The sequence below is a fragment of the Suillus fuscotomentosus genome (genome assembly GCF_016647785.1).
Source record: "Suillus fuscotomentosus strain FC203 chromosome Unknown F5891scaffold_22, whole genome shotgun sequence".
Taxonomy (NCBI): domain Eukaryota; kingdom Fungi; phylum Basidiomycota; class Agaricomycetes; order Boletales; family Suillaceae; genus Suillus; species Suillus fuscotomentosus.
The window spans coordinates 235,936-257,846 of NW_024539534.1; the positions used below are offsets into that span (position 1 = coordinate 235,936).

At 44.2% G+C, this 21,911-nt stretch overlaps 6 protein-coding genes across 6 annotated transcripts; 2 read left to right on the forward strand and 4 right to left on the reverse strand.

Annotated features, from left to right (window-relative positions):
• Positions 1–609: 609 nt before the first annotated feature.
• Positions 610–1,349, reverse strand: F5891DRAFT_979513 (uncharacterized protein; the record flags this gene model as incomplete). Its single annotated transcript, XM_041376896.1, has 4 exons — positions 610–713; positions 735–926; positions 986–1,048; positions 1,109–1,349. 4 exons carry the CDS (start codon positions 1,347–1,349, stop codon positions 610–612), a joined length of 600 nt encoding a protein of 199 aa, XP_041226906.1.
• A 1,434-nt stretch (positions 1,350–2,783) lies between these two features.
• Positions 2,784–3,043, reverse strand: F5891DRAFT_1187608 (uncharacterized protein; the record flags this gene model as incomplete). Its single annotated transcript, XM_041366874.1, has 3 exons — positions 2,784–2,861; positions 2,913–2,945; positions 2,999–3,043. 3 exons carry the CDS (start codon positions 3,041–3,043, stop codon positions 2,784–2,786), a joined length of 156 nt encoding a protein of 51 aa, XP_041226907.1.
• A 3,080-nt stretch (positions 3,044–6,123) lies between these two features.
• F5891DRAFT_1222708 (uncharacterized protein) lies at positions 6,124–7,414 on the reverse strand (the record flags this gene model as incomplete). Its single annotated transcript, XM_041369449.1, has 5 exons — positions 6,124–6,225; positions 6,284–6,510; positions 6,564–6,726; positions 6,779–7,093; positions 7,148–7,414. Coding segments are annotated over 5 exons (1,074 nt in total), but the record flags the coding sequence as incomplete, so codon positions are not given.
• A 305-nt stretch (positions 7,415–7,719) lies between these two features.
• F5891DRAFT_1128092 (uncharacterized protein) lies at positions 7,720–12,270 on the reverse strand (the record flags this gene model as incomplete). Its single annotated transcript, XM_041364246.1, has 13 exons — positions 7,720–8,142; positions 8,246–8,569; positions 8,633–8,830; positions 8,891–9,070; positions 9,121–9,217; positions 9,321–9,430; positions 9,485–9,692; positions 9,744–9,916; positions 9,994–10,089; positions 10,910–10,996; positions 11,042–11,260; positions 11,314–11,708; positions 12,186–12,270. 13 exons carry the CDS (start codon positions 12,268–12,270, stop codon positions 7,720–7,722), a joined length of 2,595 nt encoding a protein of 864 aa, XP_041226909.1.
• A 2,154-nt stretch (positions 12,271–14,424) lies between these two features.
• On the forward strand, positions 14,425–16,389 carry F5891DRAFT_1187611 (uncharacterized protein; the record flags this gene model as incomplete). The annotated part of the gene is made up of 11 exons (XM_041366875.1): positions 14,425–14,449; positions 14,502–14,616; positions 14,667–14,843; positions 14,898–14,940; positions 14,980–15,169; positions 15,239–15,489; positions 15,552–15,581; positions 15,634–15,651; positions 15,707–15,775; positions 15,838–16,186; positions 16,238–16,389. 11 exons carry the CDS (start codon positions 14,425–14,427, stop codon positions 16,387–16,389), a joined length of 1,419 nt encoding a protein of 472 aa, XP_041226910.1.
• Positions 16,390–17,527: 1,138 nt separating this feature from the next.
• Positions 17,528–17,965, forward strand: F5891DRAFT_1187612 (uncharacterized protein; the record flags this gene model as incomplete). Its single annotated transcript, XM_041366876.1, has 1 exon — positions 17,528–17,965. One exon carries the CDS (start codon positions 17,528–17,530, stop codon positions 17,963–17,965), a length of 438 nt encoding a protein of 145 aa, XP_041226911.1.
• Between the last annotated feature and the right edge of the window lie 3,946 nt (positions 17,966–21,911).

Genomic DNA, 21,911 nt, shown 5'->3' on the forward strand with positions numbered 1-21,911 from the left:
CCACCTAAGACTCAGAAGTAGCATAGTGGGGAGACTTTAGGAATTGATAGTGAAGCTTGACCTCACTCATCTGAGTAGTGATACTGAGCCAAGATATTCTTTGCCTGCTAGGCTTTAGCCGTTGAAGAGGGGACTTGGTAGTAAACCCAAGGACGTCCGTTCCTGAGTCTGTTTGAATACTCAAAGAAGAGTTCCTTGACAGCAAGTTCAATATTGAGCTAAGAGTTCTACAATAAAGCATCTGATTAGTCTTGACCTTTGATTCTACCTGTTTTGTGCTGAGGGGGTTTATCATTGTAATTCTGCACCATTTCTTTGGAGTATAGTTGGTACGAAGCACTGTTGTTGAAAGGGAACTTGAGGAAGAATCCCGTATATTCTTTTGGTCATTGCCATACTGTCGGGCTGACCATTGTTTGTTTGTTTTCCTGTCAAAGTCCATAGATTGGATTGACCATCATATTACTGATCTTGCAGAAGTATCCTTAGCTGAATATACTTTGAGTAGTATACAACTAGCCACCCACGAACGACCACGTTATCAGTCATTGGTATTTGTCTGAATCGCTGACTGTGGAGATATTTGTTTTATAGGTGTTTATCTATAGATCATCTATCTAAGAAGACACCGCGTCCGCTTTTCTTCCGTGAATTCCCCTCATACACAGCTGTTATCTCTAATGTGATAGTCTCCGCAGGGGGTGGAGCGTATGCTAGTTTAGCCCATCACTCACGCTCCAAACTATATTGAGCATGGTGCGCTGAGTACCCTGCGGGACCAGGTGCCCTGTTCTGGCTGGAACTGACTGGTGGTTGTTGCCATGATAAAGGCACGGCAATATATGGGCCTGGAAGGCGGCCCATATGCACAGCGCTACTTGAGGGCTGAGGTAGGAAAGGAACCACACGAGGGGGGTTGATAGTAGCTATGAAATTCTGCCATTGAGATGTAATTACAAGTTCTAAGTAGAGAAATGGGACTTACATCTGCGCTGTGCAGCATTTACACTTTGCTGTATGACGTTAGGATCAGGGAGTGATTGTGCAGCTAAATATAATCGATTGCGTCATTGATCAAAAATTACATAGGAAATTTAAGTGTACTTACAAGAAGGGCGAACTGAAGAGGGTCTTGAAGAGGGTCGGACTGATGTTGAAAGCTTCTGTGCATATTGCAAGTAACATGCTCTGCAGATGAAGCGACCAGGTTGGCTAGGCACAATGGTGGCAATGTAATGATATGATGCGCCTTTGAGGATAATGCTACCGCAAGCAGGTCGACCACAGATACGATCCTCCTTGGCAATAGCATCCTCAGTGAATTGAGATACAAGTTCCATGTTGGACATAACGGCAGTGGCAGTAAGTACTTGTGCGATGAGGATGAGTTTAAGGAATACTGTTAGAACAATGGCCCTACGACACTTGAGAGACAGACTTATATATTGGACCATCCAGGACAACTCACCGCTTGCATCTAAGTTGAGGTTTATCCCGCAGCACTGAGGTGCATCTAGTAAGTTAAGAGTTGCCAAATTCTCCATGTTGGATAGTTAGGATCAGAGTCACCATGATTATGGTCATATTCAGTTGGTGTCCAGTCAAAACAGACTCGGAAAACTCAAACTCGGAAAACAGTGCATCAAGCATCCAGCGTGTTTGATGTGTCGGACTTTTGTATTGGACTTATTCTATAACCTTGCACCCAGGCTCAGTACAGCCGCGGACTTGTTCATGTCGGACTTTTGTTCATGTTGGGCTCAGCTGCCATTTGTCATGTCCAACCTGTAAGTGTTGTGTTCAGCCTGCAAGACATGCCTTGACTATTATCTTGCTGTTGTTCAACCGCCTCTTATCTAAGATCTTTGTGTTCAAGTTAGTATTCAATGTGCCTGCCTGACCGACTCTTATTGAGATGTTTAGCGTGCCTGTTTTATTGAAGTCTTCAGTGCAGCGCTCAGTATGCTATTGGTGTTCAGTGTGCTTCTCTCTTATTGGTGGGTGTTCAGTGGCCTTGTCGGAACTTTTTTTACGGCATTTTGATTGATTAAAATGCCTTAATGGCCTGGCCTGATTCTGATCAGATTCTGATTAAACAGTCAGCATTTTGATGACCATTATAAGTGCATTACGACCGACATTTCCATACCTGTTACAATTGGGTTCGAAACCGTAATTTTAATCATAAAATGGCATTATAACACCGATTCTAATAGCAGTCACGATTTGATTTAAAATGGGTATTGTAACCATTTTTGTTGCATTATGATGGTCATGTTCAGCGTCGCAATGAGCATTTTAAACTGTGTCATAAAGGCCATTTGGGCTGATTCAGATTGTTTTAATAATTCATATTGTTGGGCATATATTCTAGTCTGAATCTGCAGTTACAGTAGCAGTACATACTATGCCTTGTATTTAATAAATATAGCGGACAGGTGGACAGAGAATACACGAGCGGTGGTGCTACGAACATACTCATCGGCGTGGTCAATGTCAGGACACATAGTGGATATCATGTGTGCAAGACCGGCAGCCTTGGAAAGGTTGGATATAATCTCCCGACCCTCCACATGAGCCATCAGGTGATTCAGAGATGGTGTTGCGCTCAGTTGCCCCATGCGAATCGGGGCAGTGCCATAAGGAGGTTAGGCGATCAAGAAGAAATTTGGGTGTTGATGATCATGTCAACCTTGGGATGCGAGCCTGCGTGATGTGTTGAACTAACATTTGTGTCAAGCGGGACTGTATCATTTAAATCATGGATGAAAATCACATACATCTCAGGAATCATCAGAGAATCCTTGGGGTATCCGACGAGCATCTTTGATTGGCGGGTGTTGTCGCTGGGTGGCATCGGCCTAGGATGTAAATGTTCAAAGCAAAGACATTGTAGAAAATGTACAACATACATCTATTAATAATAAAGGCTTTTTGACAGTATTCTGTGGTGAAAGGATCAGTGTGAGGTTTTTTGGTGAGATGTGATGCAACATACATCAAGATTATGAGTGAACTTGTCGTCAATGTGGTGGGACAACATGAAATGTCAATAAGAAGGGGATTCAGATGTTGAGGCAGCTGCAATGACTTGTTGTATTAGTGGAGAGTGTCGTGTCAATAAACAAAGAATAGTCTACATGGAAATTCAGATTCTGATGACATGGCAACTTAGATTTTAATTGATCAATAATGTAGCAATAGTTAATTATAATACTTATTACATCAGCATCTTTGCGCAGAATAATAATACAAGTCATGATTCAGACTGGCATGAAGATCAACGCCAAACTTGGAGGCATCAATGTGCTTCTGATTAATATTCAGATAGTATTAGTAGTCTAAGTAATAATAAGAGAAACTCACCAGCACTCCGTTCATAATAGTCTGAATCATGGGTAAGACTGGCATGAAGATCAATGCCAAACTTGGAGGCGTCAATGTGCTTCTGATTAATATTAGTATTAGTAGTCTAAGTAATATTAAGAGGAACTCACCAGCGCTCCATTCATAGTCATGGGTAAGACTGGCATGAAGATCAATGCCAAACTTGGAGGCATCAATGCACTTCTGATTCAGGTATTAGTATTAGTAAGTATTATTAGTCTAAGTAATAATAAAAGAAACTCACCAGCGCTCCGTTCATCATGATAGTCATGGCCCGGCGGGTATATATCGTCACTAACAAGCTATTTATTAAGTGGTGAGTGAGGTGAGTGAAGTTCAAAAATAACTGAAGTATATTGTCAAGGGACGACGAAAGGACTACTTGTAAGTCTAAGTACATAGTACGACTGCACTGACCATTCATGACAGCCCAGAATTCTGATATCAGTATTATGCACCGTTACGGGAGGAGCAGCGAGGGGCCACATCTGTTCCAGCCACTGCCTTGCCTTTTCTCCTCCCCTTTTTCTGCACCGTGACCTTCATACCTTCACCCCCACCAGACACACCTTCCACGTATGCTACTGCTGCTACATTGGCTGGAATAGCAGCAGGGCGGGATCTGGGAGCAGACACTGCAACAGGGTTGGGTACAGTAGTGGGCACAGTCTGAGGTGCCGGCAATATTGGTCCGAAATGACTACCGTCTGAATCGTTATTCCGAACGGCAGCAGGTGTGGAAATGCTGGGTGCAGGAAGGGGCACAGATGCGATGATGGGTGCAGGAGGGGGTACAGATGCGATGATGGGTGCAGGAGGTGCAGTGGGCGGCACCAGTGTGGCTGGTGGTGCTGCCTCTGCTGCATTGTCATCTGAATCTGAGTCATCGTCATCCAAGCTGGCCATCACCCGCTGTAGCGAATCAGTAAAATCCTCCATTCCCGCAGCCTGAGTGTCGTCTGCATCATGAGCGGTCTTGTTGATGTTGTCGAAAACATAGTCATTCATGTTTTTCACAATGGCTTGAACACGCGGATGCGCCCATTGACTAATGAAAAACCGCTTGACAGTTCGAAAGACAGTGCAGTAAGAGATTGATGAGGTGGCACCGACGCCTGAGCCTGGGAACTGTTGATCGGGAGACAGCAAAAATCATCTATTGGGGGATGCGCCACTGTTCAGTAACCAATAGTTAATACTGTAATATTGGAAACATACCAAAGTTACACTACATGCAATTAATCTGGGTGTGCAAGCCTTCAGGTGCCACAACTTATAGTACGGGCTCGGACCTCCACCACGTCCTGACTTCGAATAGATTGACATCTTGCCGCCCACTGCAACTTTGATAAACTACTAGAATATTAGAAAAGGATGAGTAAATGGTTTGGTAAGTTTGTCATGAACATCGCACCTTCGCAATCATGAACCAATTACCAAATACCTTCTTCGCATTGACCTTCAGATCAGGATAGATGATAGGTGCATTGAGGACATCAAAGTCTTTCCCCTTTCCTGCCACCCATCCAATCATATCCATGATCTGCTGGTTAGACATGCGATCATACGATGCAGAGAAATATTTGGGGGCCATGTTGAAGATACTGCCAGCTACACTCCACAACACATAGTGGTATGACGAACGCACTCTTTGCATTCCAGTGCAAAACTAATGCAAGACCGTCTAGCAAGTAACATCAAATAGAAAGAAAAGACTAACCTTGTTTACGAAGTAAGTAGTCAACATGTGAGGGTGCAGCACGTAGTCGATACAGCCATAGAGCTCCGTCATGAGGGCATCCTTCTCTGTTGATTTATTTGCGTAACAGCATGCACCTTGGATGTCAGCAGGGGGATCAGGACACGGAAATTTGAAGATTGAGTCGTCAAGCACAAACATCTCAGTGATGAGCCCATACTTCTTCCCCAGGTCCACGATTACCTTCTCTGATTCTCGATCAGAGTCGGCCCCAGCAGTCATTGCAGTCGTGGCCGATGATGCTGAAGATACAGCAGATGATGGTATCTGACTAGGGGAACATTTACGCGACCGCTGTGGCTGATTTGACAGGAGGATGTTATTGGTTGCATTTAACGCAGCATTGTGATCCTCTAGTTTTCCTTTTTGAAGTTGAAGATATTTGACATACTGACGTGAGATGCCATCAACGATCAGGAACAGAACAAGGAAGTAAATGACACTAGTACCTCCTGAAAATGCTCTAGAGTGGCCCCTTCACTTGGTGGAGCGACAGGTCGGATGCTATGATCTGAATCCTCTGAATCAGACAAGGAAGGGGACTCTGATTTGGACATCAACAGTGGGTGGTATGAAGAAGGACGTGCGAAGACAGGTGCGACTTGACAGACTTGAAGGACAGTTGAACTGTTGAACGGTGATTCAGACTCGGCGTCTTTTATAGAATTGAGAAGACTTGCCTGCACGCACTGCCAGCTGGTGGTCATTGACAGGCGATAAGCTGTATGGGTAAGGCAGTGGTCAATACAGCGGATTAAACACGTACATTACAGCATGACATTCAGCCATGAGTTTGGGCTGTGTTCTACTAGATCATAAGTGGTTGTTGGTGTTGCTGATGTGATGTAATACCATTCACCTTCAATTGAATAGTGTTCACGTGGTACTCGTAATAAGACATGATGGCAAGGAGGTAGTGATAAGCAACAAACAATCTTTGATTGGCTGACTATGCTACTGATGTAATAAGAATCAGGTGCTGACGTCTGACCAATCTCTGTCTCGCCAACGCACACAGATCTCTTTCCGGCGGATATTGCATGTCCGATGAGGCCAGAAACTTTCAGTTCTTTGGTTGTCTAAATATATGAAATCAAAAGGTCATGTAGAGGAGTATGCAAGATGACTTGCCTGTACATCGAATGTCGCGTTAAAACCCATTTGCAAGAAATCCTGATCGTCCTTATTGAACATGTGCAGGAAGCTTTGCTTGAAGATCGACGTAGCAAACGAATCAGATAGAACAATGACACCGTTTGTCGAGTTGGGCAATGATTTCATCTCTAGCAAGCCCACTTGATCCAAGCAACCAGCAAACAAATCGACAGCATGGCCATTGTTGGATACCCTCTTCGCCAATAGAACTAAAACAAAGCAAACTATGATGCCATGGTACACTGTGTCACTGATTCAGGACAAACCTTTACTGCATGTTTGTAGTGCTTGACGCTGTCCCGTTCGATGTCGTGATGAGAGCGAATAGGCTCCTTGAGTTCATTGCTGACAACCATGCCTGGACCCTCCATTGCCGGTCCACCCACGAAAACCATTATACACACACCCATGTTAGGGAAAGTTGTCTGAGTTATGTTGTCACCCGTACGCTCTCCTCACCACAATTGATAAACTCACCTCCAGGAGTCCAACGGCTACACTGACGGCCACACCAGTGCAACGTAAAGCACGCTTGTCATTGGCAACTGGCCAAGGATCACGAGCGAGTGCCTCCAGAATCCCAGTGAGTTGAAATTCACATTGCTGGACAGGAAGCAAGAAACGCGCAGCTCCAAAGGATTGTTGGGGCATGGGTTGGCCGGCACAGGGTGTGGCACGAGTTGTCGTACTGAGTCCAAGCATGTCCTGAATCTGTTTCTGTGTGTACTCCTTGCCGCCACGGAAGACGTATGATTTGCTGCACTCTGCATAGCCAAACTCATGAACTTGTGTCTAGTAGTTAAAGCAATGAGCTTGAATGATGAAAGAACAAATGTATGTATGTACCATTGTGCCAAAGGTAATGAGACCAACTAATGCATATGGTGGGATCAAGCTGAGACTGACGACAAGAGCGTCATGGAGTGCTTTGAGGTCATCGGCATCTAGACAGGTATTGACAACAAACAGGAAGACAGGTGGAGCCTGAGCGGGACGAGATAGTGTGTACTCAAGTGTTGTGTACTTGGGAAGTAGTTCAGCGGGTAGATTAGTGTTAGAGATATCTTTATAATGTGGTGGGAAAGGATTGCGGATCAAGAAAAATGGACAAATTTACAGTTTGCCTCTGCCAATATCGATTTGACTGTATGGCGCATCATTAGTAGAATTTCAGGAAGAGAAGAGAAGAGACATACCAATATGGATTGAGAATAGCATGACAAACTTCAAAGAAGGGGAGTATAAAACAAAACTGTCCTATGATGGAGTGTAGCCATCAATACTGTAATGACTGTGCAGGAAGGGTAGACCATGCGTGAGGTAGGAGGGGCACGAGAAGACTGGAATTAATCACTCAGATGGCGTTAAGATGATCAGAGTGAATTGTTCTCCCAAGAGGAAAGACTGCATACCTCAGTCTATTGACGCTGGAAGTGTAAGCCAGAACTGCCTTGAAGTGCCTTCATGCGGAGGAACATGTCTGTATCAATGGTATCCATAACGAAGTAATCATTGACTGCTTCAGGGTCACTGGCGAGTGCAACACCACGAATGATGGACTCGACAAAGATGAATTCAGAAGATGACTGAGGTTTCGCTCGCACCGACCAGAGCCCCAAATCTAAGTCTTGTCTGCGGCAAACACCAATACCAATGTCGTAAGGATGGATCAGGGCAAGAGAAAGTTCAGTCCCCCCAACTTTGCAGCGGAACATGTAGATAAGATGTGCGAAAAGTGGCTGGTGTTCAGTCTTTATGATGATGCAGTCATATCTTGGTGACCCAAAGAATTTTGGGTTACATTGAAGGAGGTCTCGTTGCAGACGCCAGTCAACCATCGACTCATAATTCACCCGGAGGTATCAAAATTCTGTGATCTGGCGAACCATGTTATGTCAGTATTTAGATTATGGGCGATAAAATGTACTACATGTTAATGCATACCTGGTCACAAGCTTGAAATCTGCTGCATGTCTCGTTCGGCAAGGGAATTGCATCGTTCAGCAGCAAGTCATTGAAAAATTTGTTCAACTTGATTCGAAAACCAAAAAATGCCCTGTCTGTGGCATGTGTTTGCTCGATGGCTGAAAAGGAGAAATCGCCCTGCCTCGCACCCAACTGTACACGTGCTGCATTTACAACATCTTCAGGATTATTGGTTGCCTCAGGCTCTATAGCAGCTTTCAAGTTGTCAGTATACACGTCTAGGTCATTGATCTCATCACGGATAGAAGTTGATGTAAGTTGCCAGTGGTCGTAGCGGAGGATCTAGTATGGATCGAAATCAGCGCATCCGACCATGAGACATAGGAGGCTTGTTGTTGTACATACCTGGGGAGCGACATCTCTGAAATTCGTCCACTGGAGGTAGATAGCTCTCAGTGGGCCATGCATTTTTTCATTTACCTTTGTGTTATAATTCCGTGTGACACCTTTCGCAAGGATATTGTCAAACAAATGTGTAAGCAAATGCTTCTTCGGAAAATTCCAACTCTTTCTGGTTTCAGGCTGTGATTTCTCGATATATAGCTAACAGTTTGTCAAAATCGTCAGTCAGAAGTGCTGCATGTTGCATGACATTGAACCTACATCCATGAGCATTGAGAATCGAGACAAGGCATCTCTTCCGGCTGCAGTGGTATCCTCAGTGTGAACCTCTAGTGCTGCATAAATGTCGAGGTCGACATAGCAACATATGCAGCGTAGAAGTAGATAACCGAGTTCACTATTAGTGCGGCTGAGGACATTCTGTGCCGTAAAGATGATCATCTGGCAGAACAGCGTCAGTATCATAAAACATGTTTCAAATTGAAAAACACCTTTGATATGTCTTCGTGAGCCGAGCCATCGTTGAAATCAACCCCCACCACCTGCAAGAAGTGTTTGAGGTCGCGCCACCTTGGGAGAGCATCAAAACTAAGATGAAGTCAATGACACCTCCGAAACCATCTATGGTAGAAAGATGAACTTCACATCAATCTTAACAATGGCTTCTCATCCCAAATCTTTAAGCCAAAACTGGAGCTCCGACCACAGATGATCGCCCCACATCCCAGCATTATTGGAATGCAGGCGGTCAAATGAAAGTGCTCGGTGAACGTCGCAGTGAGAAACCTTCCAAAAACAATTCTGTGAAGCTAGAAGTAAATTTGTGCTAAGTCTCGACTGGTAAAGACACCATACCTCGACGTCACGCAGTGAGTACGCCTTGAGTTGTTTCTCCTTTTCCTTTTCTGTCAATGTTGATCTTGCCGCATTGAGAATGCCGAGAGACTGAGTACTTGTGCGTAAAGGATGTGCGTCCGACAATACCGCTTGCTGTTCTTGAGGAACCAAGCAAACCGGACACGGAAATTTGCCTTTAAGTCTCCGAATTAAGGACATAACACACCTGTTATCTATCATTAGAGTCAAGAAACCACCTCGTAAGTCTAAGACTTACTGTGCCTCGTAATCGGCGCTTAGAATCAATATTAAAGGCCAAAGAAGGCGTTGTACGTGGTCCCAACATTCAAACCAATATCCACTCTTCGAGTGTACTATGACTGCCTTGAGTAACTTGAGGAATGACCCGTGCCAGACCGCGTTCTTAAAGTTCACAAAACTTTTTTTTTGCTATGTTTTGGATCTTCTTTAACCTGTTCCGAAGATGTGATTGAATGATTACATTCAAGTCGAAGTCTGACACTCACAATCGGCAACCAACCAACAACTCGTCCGCCACCTACACCCGTACCATTGCGAATCTCAACAGGCAAATTTGCAATCCGGACAACAATTGGGTAGCCCTTCTCGGTGTAGAGAATTATGCCTCTCATGGCGTGATATGGTGCTTTACACTAGGAAGTACATAGCACGAACTTGTAGCGTCACTCTGTGCACTACCCACAGCTATCTCTATATGACGCGCAGCTTTCCCGCGCAATGCGCGCCATGCGCGCACCATTCCCGCGCTTCGCGATGTATACGCGCGCGCACGTTCCCGCGCTTGCGCGCCCTATGGCGCCAGCCATCCAGAAGCATCCATCCACTGTCCACCAAGCTCCCTAGTGCGTATATTTCCATTTCCTTTATTAGCATAGTTCCACCTTTATTTTTATCATGCATTCTCACTCATATATATATTTACATACCTACTCGGAAGCGCTTCGGCTCCGCTTGACCGCGCTTAGGCGCGCTATATAAGCGCCAGCAGTACATACTATTACTTACCTTACTTTTTCCCTTTAACTTACTAGTTACTACCCACTTACTACTTAGCAGAATATAGTAGAAAGCTATTCCTTTACATTTTGCACTCTTATATCTCTTATCTTGCTTTATATCACTACTTAAGCTTAGTTTCTCATTTCCGCATACGCGCGCGCACTTTCCCACGCTTCGCGCTAATACGCGCGTGCGTTCCCGCGCCTTTGTACCTTGCGCGCTCCTGCGCTTTCTCGCGCTTCGCTTAAGCGCACACTTCTAGATCCTTGCTGCACTCACTTCCCCTATAGGGTCGAACGCACTTGCTTCTCAAGTAACGCAGACTAGGCAGCGCGCGACCTTACAACTTTTACAGATACAGTCAGGAGCTTCTTTTGTTCCTCATTATATTGTTGTTTCTACATCGGTTCCAAAAGAAGATAGTTTGGCCTTGTCGGCATACAGGATGAACACAAGTGGCTTAGCATCAGGTGGAAGGCGCGACTGTAGCTGTATTTATATTGTACCATGGACAGATTAATCTTGGAAACATACTTGTGCGTCCCAGAATGCATTAGCAGCCCAGGGCTCATCTATGAATTGCACAAACCGTGCTCCGTTAAATTTATAGAGGCGCTGAGCATCAAACACGAAATGTGGTGCGAACCGAATATCTTGCATTAGGTCAAGTGCCCAGTTCCAAAGACAGCGGGAGTACATCGTGTATTCACGAGCCTCACCGTGATGCGGCACAGATATTGTACTGGTCTCAAACTACACTCAATGGCCTATTAACACCGTAATCTACATGCACTGACATGACTCACAGGCGTAAATCGTTCGGATGCCATTTTCCACAATGTACAAACTTCATCATGACTCTGCAAAGTGAAATCTTCTTTAGCGCTTGCAGCACGGCGCATGAGCTCAAAAAGCCTGTTGGTCTGGTCTTTCGTCATCGCTGCAGCAAGCGCAATCTCTGCGACCTCGAAGTCGAGCCGTGTGCAGAATGGTTCCCATGGAGAGGCATGACGAGGCATTGTATCCTCTGTAGGATGGTGGCAAGAAAAATCGGAAAATGGATGAACAGTTGAAGGTATCTTGCTATGTGGATGATATTCGATTTTGATGTCATCCAGCTGAGGCGCCGGGGGTGCATCATCGTTGACACCATCATTGGCATTGTCATGGTGTTGGTGGTCAGAGGACACTGGGACGAAATCTACAGATGATGGGTGGCTCCGGGGTGACGATCCATGCATGTCAATGTCTCAAATATAGGTAGTTAGCTTCTTGCACAGATGGGCCATTTCAATTGAATGTTTGAAACAACTCACCATTGTCCTGGTTTTCCCGTCGAATAGCAACTCCATCTTGCGCTGCCCAGATTGCGATTGGGTTGACTAGCCGTTGGATTCAGAGTTAACAGAAAGATCAAGTGACAGAAGAAGCTGCGAGCTCACCCAAATTCTCCACAGCACGAGACGGTCCAGGTGACTTCCCATCGTCGCGACTCTCGATCCAAAACTTCTGACGTCGACCTGGATATTGTTAAATCATTGGTGAACAACAGTCATTCGACGAGATGAATCTTATGTGCATGAATTTAGTATTGAATATTACTTACGCTTTTTCCAAGTCTCTTGAAGGGCCTCTGTGAGCTCTTCCTCTTCTTGCCTTTGCCTTTCCTTCTTTTCACACATCCTTGTATGGGACATTATCCTGCGCACTGGCATTGTCGCACCACATATTTGGCACAGGACGTCTTCCGAAGCCCGGGGCATGAGAAAATACAGTGGCTCAAAAAAGTGTCTCAATGTTTGTTGGTTTTCATGTAATTGCTTTCTTATGAGTCAGGGTGTGGGAATCTGACTATGCTATAGGGAGGTGTCAGAAAGGTCCACCTCCCAGCTATATTTATGTTCCCTATAGCGTGGGAGGCCGACACTACCATGTGAATATATGGACATTTTAATTTGATGACTCGTTGAGACACTTTTTTGACTTTAAGTTTGACTAATACAATCTTTATAATTCTAGTACTTTGTGTTACCTCCCTTGGCTTTAATCACTGCTGCTATTCTTCTGGGCATACTTTCTATCAATCTCTGACATTCCTCTTTGGTAATTTTTTTCCACTCTACCACAACTCTCTCCCATAGTTCAAATAGCCCCTTTGGAGAATCTTGATAGGCAGCAAGTAGTCTTTTGAGTAATTCCCAGAGATGTTCAATAGGATTAAGGTTTGGAGACTGTGCTGGCCATGATAGAACATTGATATCATGGTCTTCAAACCATTTGGTGGCCAGTTTTGAGGTATGCTTGGGATCATTGTCCTGCTGGAAAATGATGTCTTCTTCATCAACACCTGACTCCTGCATGCTTCTGAGCAGACACTCCTCTAGAATGGAGACATACTGCTCTGCATTCATCCTCCCCTCCACCTCACATAAAATCCCCACTCCATTCCATCCCATACAGCCCCATACCATCAAGTTTCCCCCTCCAAACTTTAGTGTGCCTTTCACCTCTCTTTCTCCTAGTGGTTCTCCTGTCTTTTTTCATACATATTCCTGACCATCTGACCCTAGTCTATTGATTTTGGTCTCATCTGACCAAATAACCCTCTTCCAGTCCTCAATAGTCCAGTGTTGATGCTTTAGAGCAAAGGCTAGTCTCTTCTTCCTATGAGCTGATGAAAGAAGTGGTTTCTTCTTCTTGGTTACAGCTTTCAGGTTAGCTGCCTTGAGAGTATTTCTTACTGTTTTGGTGGAGACAGTGGAGGGGATGATGGAATTAATGAGTTTGGTGGCTTGAACAGCATTTGAAGCTTCTCCAGATAGAATAGAATGGATAATAGCTCTTTTGTCATGAGGGGTGAGCTTAGAGGGACATCCCATATTGATATTTTCTTTGTTTGGAATAGACTTCTTGATGACTCTAGCAATAGTAGCCCTGCTAAGACCAGTTTTGGAAGCAATCTGTCTAGTAGATAGACCAGAGGAGGTAAGAACAAGGATATTATCCTTTTGAGCAGGAGTGATAGACTTCATGAGGATTATGAAGGATTTCATGGTTTAGCTTATACTTATATAAATGTCAGATATTAAAATCAGACCATATAATTAATATGACACCATTTTTTGAAATATTTAGTAATGATATTTTGTCTAGGTGGTCTGATTTATCTAAAAAAAATTAAAGTCAAAAAAGTGTCTCAATGAGTCATCAAACCAAAATGTCCATATCTTCACATGGTAGTGTCGGCCTCCCATGCTATAGGGAACATAAATATAGCTGGGAGGTGGACCTTTCTGACACCTCCCTATAGCATAGTCAGATTCCCACACCCTGACTCATAAGAAAGCAATTACATGAAAACCAACAAACATTGAGACACTTTTTTGAGCCACTATATACCACAAATCTATGGTACAAACAGTAGTAGAACAGTTAGAAGTAGATTGAAAGAGGCAGGATATGTGCAATGGTCAACCTGGTCAATCAGTGACAACGAAATGGATTGTAATCATATTAAAACTCAGCTTAGATATCTGTAATCGGATCCTAATGATGATTATGATAGCTATTATGATGTGATTTTAACGGCCCGTCAGTAGATTAAAACATGTGAGCATTTTGATGCTGCCAGGAAATTTACGACACTATGTGCCTATCTCTGACCCTTATTGAGGTGTTCAGTGCGCCTATTGTGCCTATTTGACTTACTGGTGGATATTAAGTGCACCTATCTCTGACTCTTATTGAGGTGTTCAGTGTGCCTATTTGACTGACTCCTATTGAGGTGTTCAGTGCGCCTTAGTGCACTCTTCTCTTATTGGTCTTCAGTACTCCTATTCAGCTGACTCTTATCTCTACCAGTACTCGCATTTGAGTTTTTAAACGCTGGCTATATGGTGACCACCACTCATACTGCTATGCCTAACCAGAACAAGCCAACCTGTACGTATTTCTGTATGTGTAGTGTACAGGCTGACATAACTTATGATATCAGCGCCTCTTGAGGAGATCACTCCGCATATTCTCAGGTACTGGAAAGCTCGTCAAACTGACAAGAAGATTGTAGAGAACTTGCGGAACCACTATGATACATCTCACTATGGACTAAGGTCAGTCAATTTCCATTGATTAGTACTACTTTCCTAATGTTTGTGGGTAGGATCATGAAGTTCAAAGAGATACGCAACGAAATGGGTCTTTTGCATACCCGCAAGCAGAACCACTCGATTGAATCTATCCACGAAGCTATGGTCGAGCTCCGCCAGGCATACCCAAATGCTGGTGCACGGGAAATGGTCATTTTGCTGTTTCACGAAAAGGAAATGAATGTGTCAAGGTAACTCATTCAATTACCATTGATCTGTAAGGGATTTGACTAGCCATCAAATAGAAATCTGGTGATATCATACTGTGCCGCCTATGAAGCAGACCTTGTACATCAACGAAAAGCCAGTCGCCTTAAGCGCAGGTAGTTCTTGGCTGCTGGTGTCAATGATATATTGGCCATCGACCAGCACGATAAATGGCTTCGATTCGGTCTTGCATTGCATACTGGGGTAGAGCCATTCTCCAGCCATATCATGTGGATCCGAGTCTGGCATTCGAACTGCAACCCTCAACTCATTCTCACATACTATCTCGATACCATCGAGAAACAGGGCCGTAAGTTTATTTAAATAACTATCTATTGCACTGTTTACTTATTCAAGTTGCCCTACCTGGGTATGACAGACATTCCAATGGTGACTCAGAGTGATCCTGGCACTGAAAACTACGGAATCGCCAATGCACATACCATGCTGCATCAAATGTATGATCCAGCACTGCAAGGTACATTACAACACCGTTGGATGCGGACAAAGAAGAATGTGAAACCGGAGATCACCTGGTCTCAGTTATGGTGTCGGTTTACCCCTGGTTTCGAAACACTTCTGGATGAAGGAGTGGAGAATGGCTGGTATGATAGTGACAACACCCTTCAGGTGTAAGTGACCTTCGCTCTAGACCTCTGACATTTTAAGTTTGCTTACAGTTGTGCATTTAGCATGATCTTCCATTGGGTCTTCATTCCATGGTAGCAGTGCGAGCTAGATAGGTATCAGGACCATGTTAACAACACCCTCAAGAGGCCAGATCGTAACAAGGTATTTCAATGGTATTCATTTACATTCATTTAGCACTTACGATCACATAATTTAGGTGCTTCCACACGGTGTACCTAATCTAATATATGAGTCTGCAGAAGATTTTGGAGCTTTAGACTTCAAGGTATATTTTATTTGAATGCTACTTGAATCACATTGTAACTAACTGGCTTATCATTCTACTAGGTAACAGTCAAACAAGATGCTATAGACCATGTCCACAATATCTATGTGAAACCCGATCATCCTGTCTTTTATTTGGTTCCCAAACCACTCAATGATCTTATTCAAGACTGTTATGATGATTTAGGCCGTCCTCCAGTCACTCACCAGTCCGTGTGGACAATTTACTTAGATTTGTATCATTCCATTCAGCACTCTGCACAGATACCAGTCATTGTCGATTCTCTTACAGATGCCACCAACTCGGATGAAGAGCCTTTGCTTCTCCTCGAAAGCCAAAAGGACCTGTTTTTTCATGGGGATACTGATAGTGCTTACTACATGGGTGGTATTCACAGTGGACATGGTCTCAGTATGTTTTTCTCAGTTTGAATTAACTTTGTTTTAAATTATTGTACAACAGATGCATCTGATCATCGCCGGCTGGATGAACTGGCTGAGCTGGATGAACCAGGTGCTGACTTACTCCCTACAGCTCCGATCATAGAAGAGGAGGGTTTGGTCATTACAGGATTCTCTGATGAGGAGGACAATGATGAAACATATGTTTGGTAGCTTACTGTAGAGTTCATTTTTTTGTGTTCTTGTTTTTGTCGTCCTTTGGGCTATAGTAATATGGCGCTTGGCCACACATTGATTAAAAAAAATTGAGCGGGCACAGGTGTACGGAGTCCCTGCATCACACCTGCCTAGTATGGGGTGTCGTCACGCTATGTAACGAGCGCGGCTGTCCTGTCTTCCATAGCGACCAGCTCTTGACACCGAGGGTGCATTTGCATACACTACTTTAGTCGCAATTGTAAATAAGTTTGTCATATTCATCGGGTAGGTCGTCAAGGATGCATTGGTCATCTTAGCAGTCGACTGAACTGTTGTTGCGCGATAGTAGGTCTGAACTAGGGCTCCGTGAAAAACTATGATGTTAAAAACACTCCGCGTTTTTAACATGTTAAAAACATGTCAAGAATGGAGGTCGATATTCAGGTGTCAAAAGGGATGCTCAATTCTTAAATGTTGTTGTTGTTTGCAAGCCAAACACACGCTAAGCATCGCCAAACCTGTCCTAAACAGGACTTGTACCTAACCCTTACGGCGCGCAGCGCCAACACTTTCAGTCTTAAAGCACATCCTAAACCTCAGCAGTGCTCCTAATCTTCGTGGTTCATATCCCTCCATAGGCCTAACCCGCATCTAAACCTTTTTATGTAGAAATGCTAGCAATATATAATAAATCAATTCTATTTTTCAAATGAGAGGTGCATTATATTCACGAACACTACGTAGCACTGGATATACTCTATGGAAAGGGTCAGGAAAGGTTTAGGAATGTTAAGGATTAAGTCTTCTAAGGGTTAGGAACATGAACCACGAAGATTAGGAGCACTGCTGAGGTTTAGGATGTGCTTTAAGACTGAAAGTGTTGGCGCTGCGCGCCGTAAGGGTTAGGTACAAGTCCCGTTTAGGACAGGTTTGGCGATGCTTAGCGTGTGTTTGGCTTGCAAACGACAACAACATTTAAGAATTGAGCATCCCTAAATACCTGTCAATAACCCTAAATATTGTGTGTATCATGTATCTGATGCCTTCGGAACAAGTCATGTCATACTTTGACATTTGAGTGGCTGAAAATCCCGAAATATCAAAAAAGTAGAATAATTTGAGCCCCCCATTGAATGCAAGCACACTACCACCCATGAGTTTCTTCACCACCATTGCCAACAATGATTCACAGCTCAAGCACCTACGAGCTATGCTCACTCACCTCCCAGACTGCATCCCTCTGGGTAACTCCAGGTATCACTTTGAGAACTTCGCACCTGATCCAGAGAAAGTTGAGCTATACGGCAGTGCAGAAGCAGCACTGAATAATGTGTTAGAAGTCACCTTTGCATCAAAGGGCCGCAAGGATGAGTCTGCACCTTGTCCATTTGAGTTTCAAGAGCATGGGCCTGGCCTCATTGCTGTTGTGGATGTCCTTACTGCTACATTGGAGGAGTTTCCAGAGTCAGCATTGCTCCAAAAATGGGCCAAGGATCTATGGTGTGCTGCAGTGTATCACTACAAGTCTGCAAAGAAGAAAGTGGGTACATGCCTTGTTAGAAGGCTCCCACACAGCACCTCTGCAGAATGAATCTGATACTTCGACATTGCCTTTGGGAGGGCCTGTACAATAGGCATTCACTGTAAACTTTAGTGTAGTATTTGAATGAAGACTTTGAGATAATTAATTGGACTGAATTTCTACTCGAAATAATGCTACAGTATATATAATAAGGTACGCTAAATGTAAGTACCCGGACCGTGTATATGTAATTGCGGACTTGTCTATGGTCTGCAAGTCGATGACAAATAATGTCTGTTTTGGACATTACCGGTTATTCGTTCCCTACATGACTAATTCTTCTACATATTACTAATCTTTTCCTTGTTGTGCTCATACCTCTATCTCCAATATGCGCTAACTCCTACACTCCCCCTTGAGCACAGCCTATTCCCATTTCATCTCTCAATCTTTCGAGTCTTGGCCTTGGCAGTGCTTTTGTGAAAGCATCTGCGAGGTTATCGTCCGTTGGTATGTATTCTAACTTTATCGTGTCATTTTCAATGACTGATCTGATAAAGTGATAGCATATATCGATATGCTTCGTTCTAGCGTGGAACTTGTTGTTTGAGGCGAGGGCAATGGCGCCTTGGTTGTCTGAATAGATGGTGATAGGTGCGTCCTTTCTTTTATAAAGTTCTTTCAGTAATGACTGAAGATATAGCACTTCCCTCATTGCAGACATTAGCGCGATGTATTCGGCTTCAGCCGTTGATAACGCTATAATCATTTGCTTCCTCGCGCTCCAAGCTATCGGCAATCCATGCAGCAGGACCAGGTATCCTGATATGGAGTGCCTGTGGGCTTGGCTTGCCCAATCTGCGTCCACATAAGCCTCTAGATCTTTCTCTCCCCCCCCCAAGGTAAGTTTTCCCTTCTTTGTTGCCCTCAGGTAACGGATGACGCGTTTTGCTGCCTCCCAGTGTGACTTCACTGGTTCTCGCATGAATTGCAACAGTACCGACACTGCTAGTGCTATGTCTGGCCTAGTACAAGTTGCCGTGTACATTAGCGATCCAATCGCTCTCTGATACGGTACGTGTTGTTTGGATATTTCAGATTTGGTGCCTGGCGAATGGTCTGACTGTTCTTTTGTCAGTTGTATCCCAGTCTCCATGGGAATATGCGCCGGTTTTGCGTCTTCGAGGCGGAAGTGTTCGACAATTGTGTCAACATATGCCTCTTGCGACAGCGTTACAGTTCACACACTTCGGTCTCTCTCTATCTTGAGACCCAACAACCAGGTAAGCTCTCCCAGGTCTGTTATCTCAAATTTCTGGTGCAACTGATCTTTAAACTTCTGTATATGCTCCAGATGCTTTGATGTTATGGCCATGTCATCAAGCGATACCGTTACGACGGTGTGCTCGTCCTGTTCCCTCCGATAGTACACTGCTCTATCGACTTGCGAGCGTGTGTATCCAGCTTCAAGGAAAAATTCTTCTAGCTCCTTGGACCACTCAAACCCGGCTTGCTTCAAGCCGTATAAGCTTCTCAGCAGCTTCAAGACCTTTCCTTCCTCTCCCTTCTTCAAGTATCCGGATGGTGCCCGCATATACACGTCGTCCTTGAGTGTAGTGTTTAGGTAAGCACTTTTTATATCCACTTGGTGCATCTCCCAATCATTTCTTGCAGCCATTGACAATACTGTCTGAATCATTGTCATATTTGAGGTAGGGGCAAACGTTTCTTGATAGTTGATGCTGTATTCTTGACGCTGACCATTCGCAACTAGACATGCTCTCAGCTTGACTTTCTGCCCATCAGGTCCTCGTTTTGTCACTAAGACGAAATGACACGGTATGATGTTGGCTCCTCTTGGTGCGTCTACTTTCTCCCATGTTCCAAGTTTCTCCAATTGACTAATCTCATAGTCTATGGCCTGTTGCCATTCATCCGTGTCTGGTCCACTTAACACTTCCTTAAGTGTTGGTTCTCTTTGCGCGGCTGCCATGGCCATATATGAAAAATTCATTTGAATGTCGTCTGGTGAGTCTTCTGTTGCTATATTAGCTCTCTCTCCTTCATTCAAGGCTTTATAGTATCCTGCAGGTGGTCGTACTCTCGTGGCCTTGAGTGTTATTGGATCCGGCAGTTTTTGTACACTCTGGGGTGATGTTTTGGGAGGTTGACTTGGTGTTTGGGGGAGTTGGGGAGTTCGTGTGATGGGCTGGGCGATTTTCGGTGCGTTGATTTGTTCTTCCTGGTTATACTCCCCCTCGTCCAGTACATTGTCACGAACGATGACATCTGGTGGGACAAAGCTAACATTGCGTTCTATAGATACCCGTCTCTTCATTGGCCAAAAAATTCGGTATCCTTTGCTTTCATTGTCCACTCCCATGAACAACACTTCTTCTGCTCTGGCTTCGAGCTTTCCATGATCTGGTGAGTGCACATATACTCTGGTTCCGAATTCTCTTGCTGCCGCTAAGCTTGGTTTAGTTTTGTGCATCATTTCGAAAGACGTATGCCCAGGAATGGCACGAGACGGTAAGCGATTCTTTAACCATGCCGCATAATTAATATCCTCGGCCCATAAGAACTTCGGAAGGTCCTTGGCAATGAGCATGGCTCGTGCGTGTTCGACCAGCGTTTGATTGAGTCGTTCAGCCATGCTGTTTTGCTGTGGCGAATCATGTACTGTGAGTTGTCTCATTATTCCTTGATCTTTCAGGTATTCATCAAATTCTTTGCTCAGATATTCACCTCCTCGATCTGAACGAACTTTGTTCAGATGCGCTCCGTGTTGACAGCTGATGTAAGCCTCGTATTGCTTGAATGCGGTAAGTGTGTCACTTTTCTTCTTCAGAAATTCTATCTTCGTCTCCCTGCTATAATCATCAGTAAAACTGATGTAATATAGACATCCTCCTATTGTTGCTGTTTGTGCAGGTCCCTAGAGATCAGTATGGACCAATGCACCATAGGTATGAGATTTGGTTCTGGATTCTTCGGGAAATGACTGACGCGTTGCTTTGGCCTGTGTGCAGGTTTCGCAATATTCTGGTTTTGATTCTATATCGAGATCTAGACCCTGGATTAATCCTTTCTTCACAGCGTCAAGTATCGCAGTCTGTGACATGTGTCCTAGCATCCGGTGTGCCCCGAAAATGGTTTGTTTTGTCTTTACCGCGTGTGCTTGATGCTGATTTTGATCCACAATGCTGTATAACCTGTTGACTTGCGGAATAGCAGCTATGGTCCGTCTTTCTGGTGCTGCTGTCAGGATTTTGCAGAGTTCATCCTCGAATAGGATAGCGAATGCTGCCGTTGCAATACGATTCGTCGAGATGAGTGTAAAAGCCATTTTGGAGTATAGAGAGCATTTTTGAGTGTAATGCTTGTTTTCTTATCTCCCAGAGGAAGATCTATGCTAACATCTCCTCATCCTATGGCTTTGACAATAGATCCATCTGCGGTGTGTACGTCTTGGGCCTCGATTGGCTCAAACATTACAAACTTTGACCTATCTGGGCAAAAATGGGACGTAGCGCCAGAGTCAATAATTGCTCCGCACTTTTCAACTGGTATGTCTATCTTCTTCACAATATTCACTAGATCTGACATTGCGAACACATAATCATTTGCTCTTTTGATCTTGTCTGCAGCGTTTGCCATTTCCTTTTGGCCTTTCTTTGTCTGCCTTGGTCCTTGTCCCTCCTTTCCGCCTCCTTTCCTCCAACAATCGGCTTTATAGTGACCCTTCCTGTCACAATTGAAGCAAGTGATATCTTCACCCTTGCTCGTCGTGGTACGTCCTCTTAGCGTGTTTGTCCTTGCTGTAAACGCACTATTCTTCCCTTTCTTCTGTGTCTTGGCATTGTTTATCTGCTGAGGTTCATATTCTTCTGTGATAACATTTATCAGCTCATACAAGGTAAGCGGCTGCTTCGTTATGCGTGCTGCAGCATTTATTGATGACAGAATTGGTCTGTAGGATTCTGGCAATGATCCCATGATAATGGCATAGTAA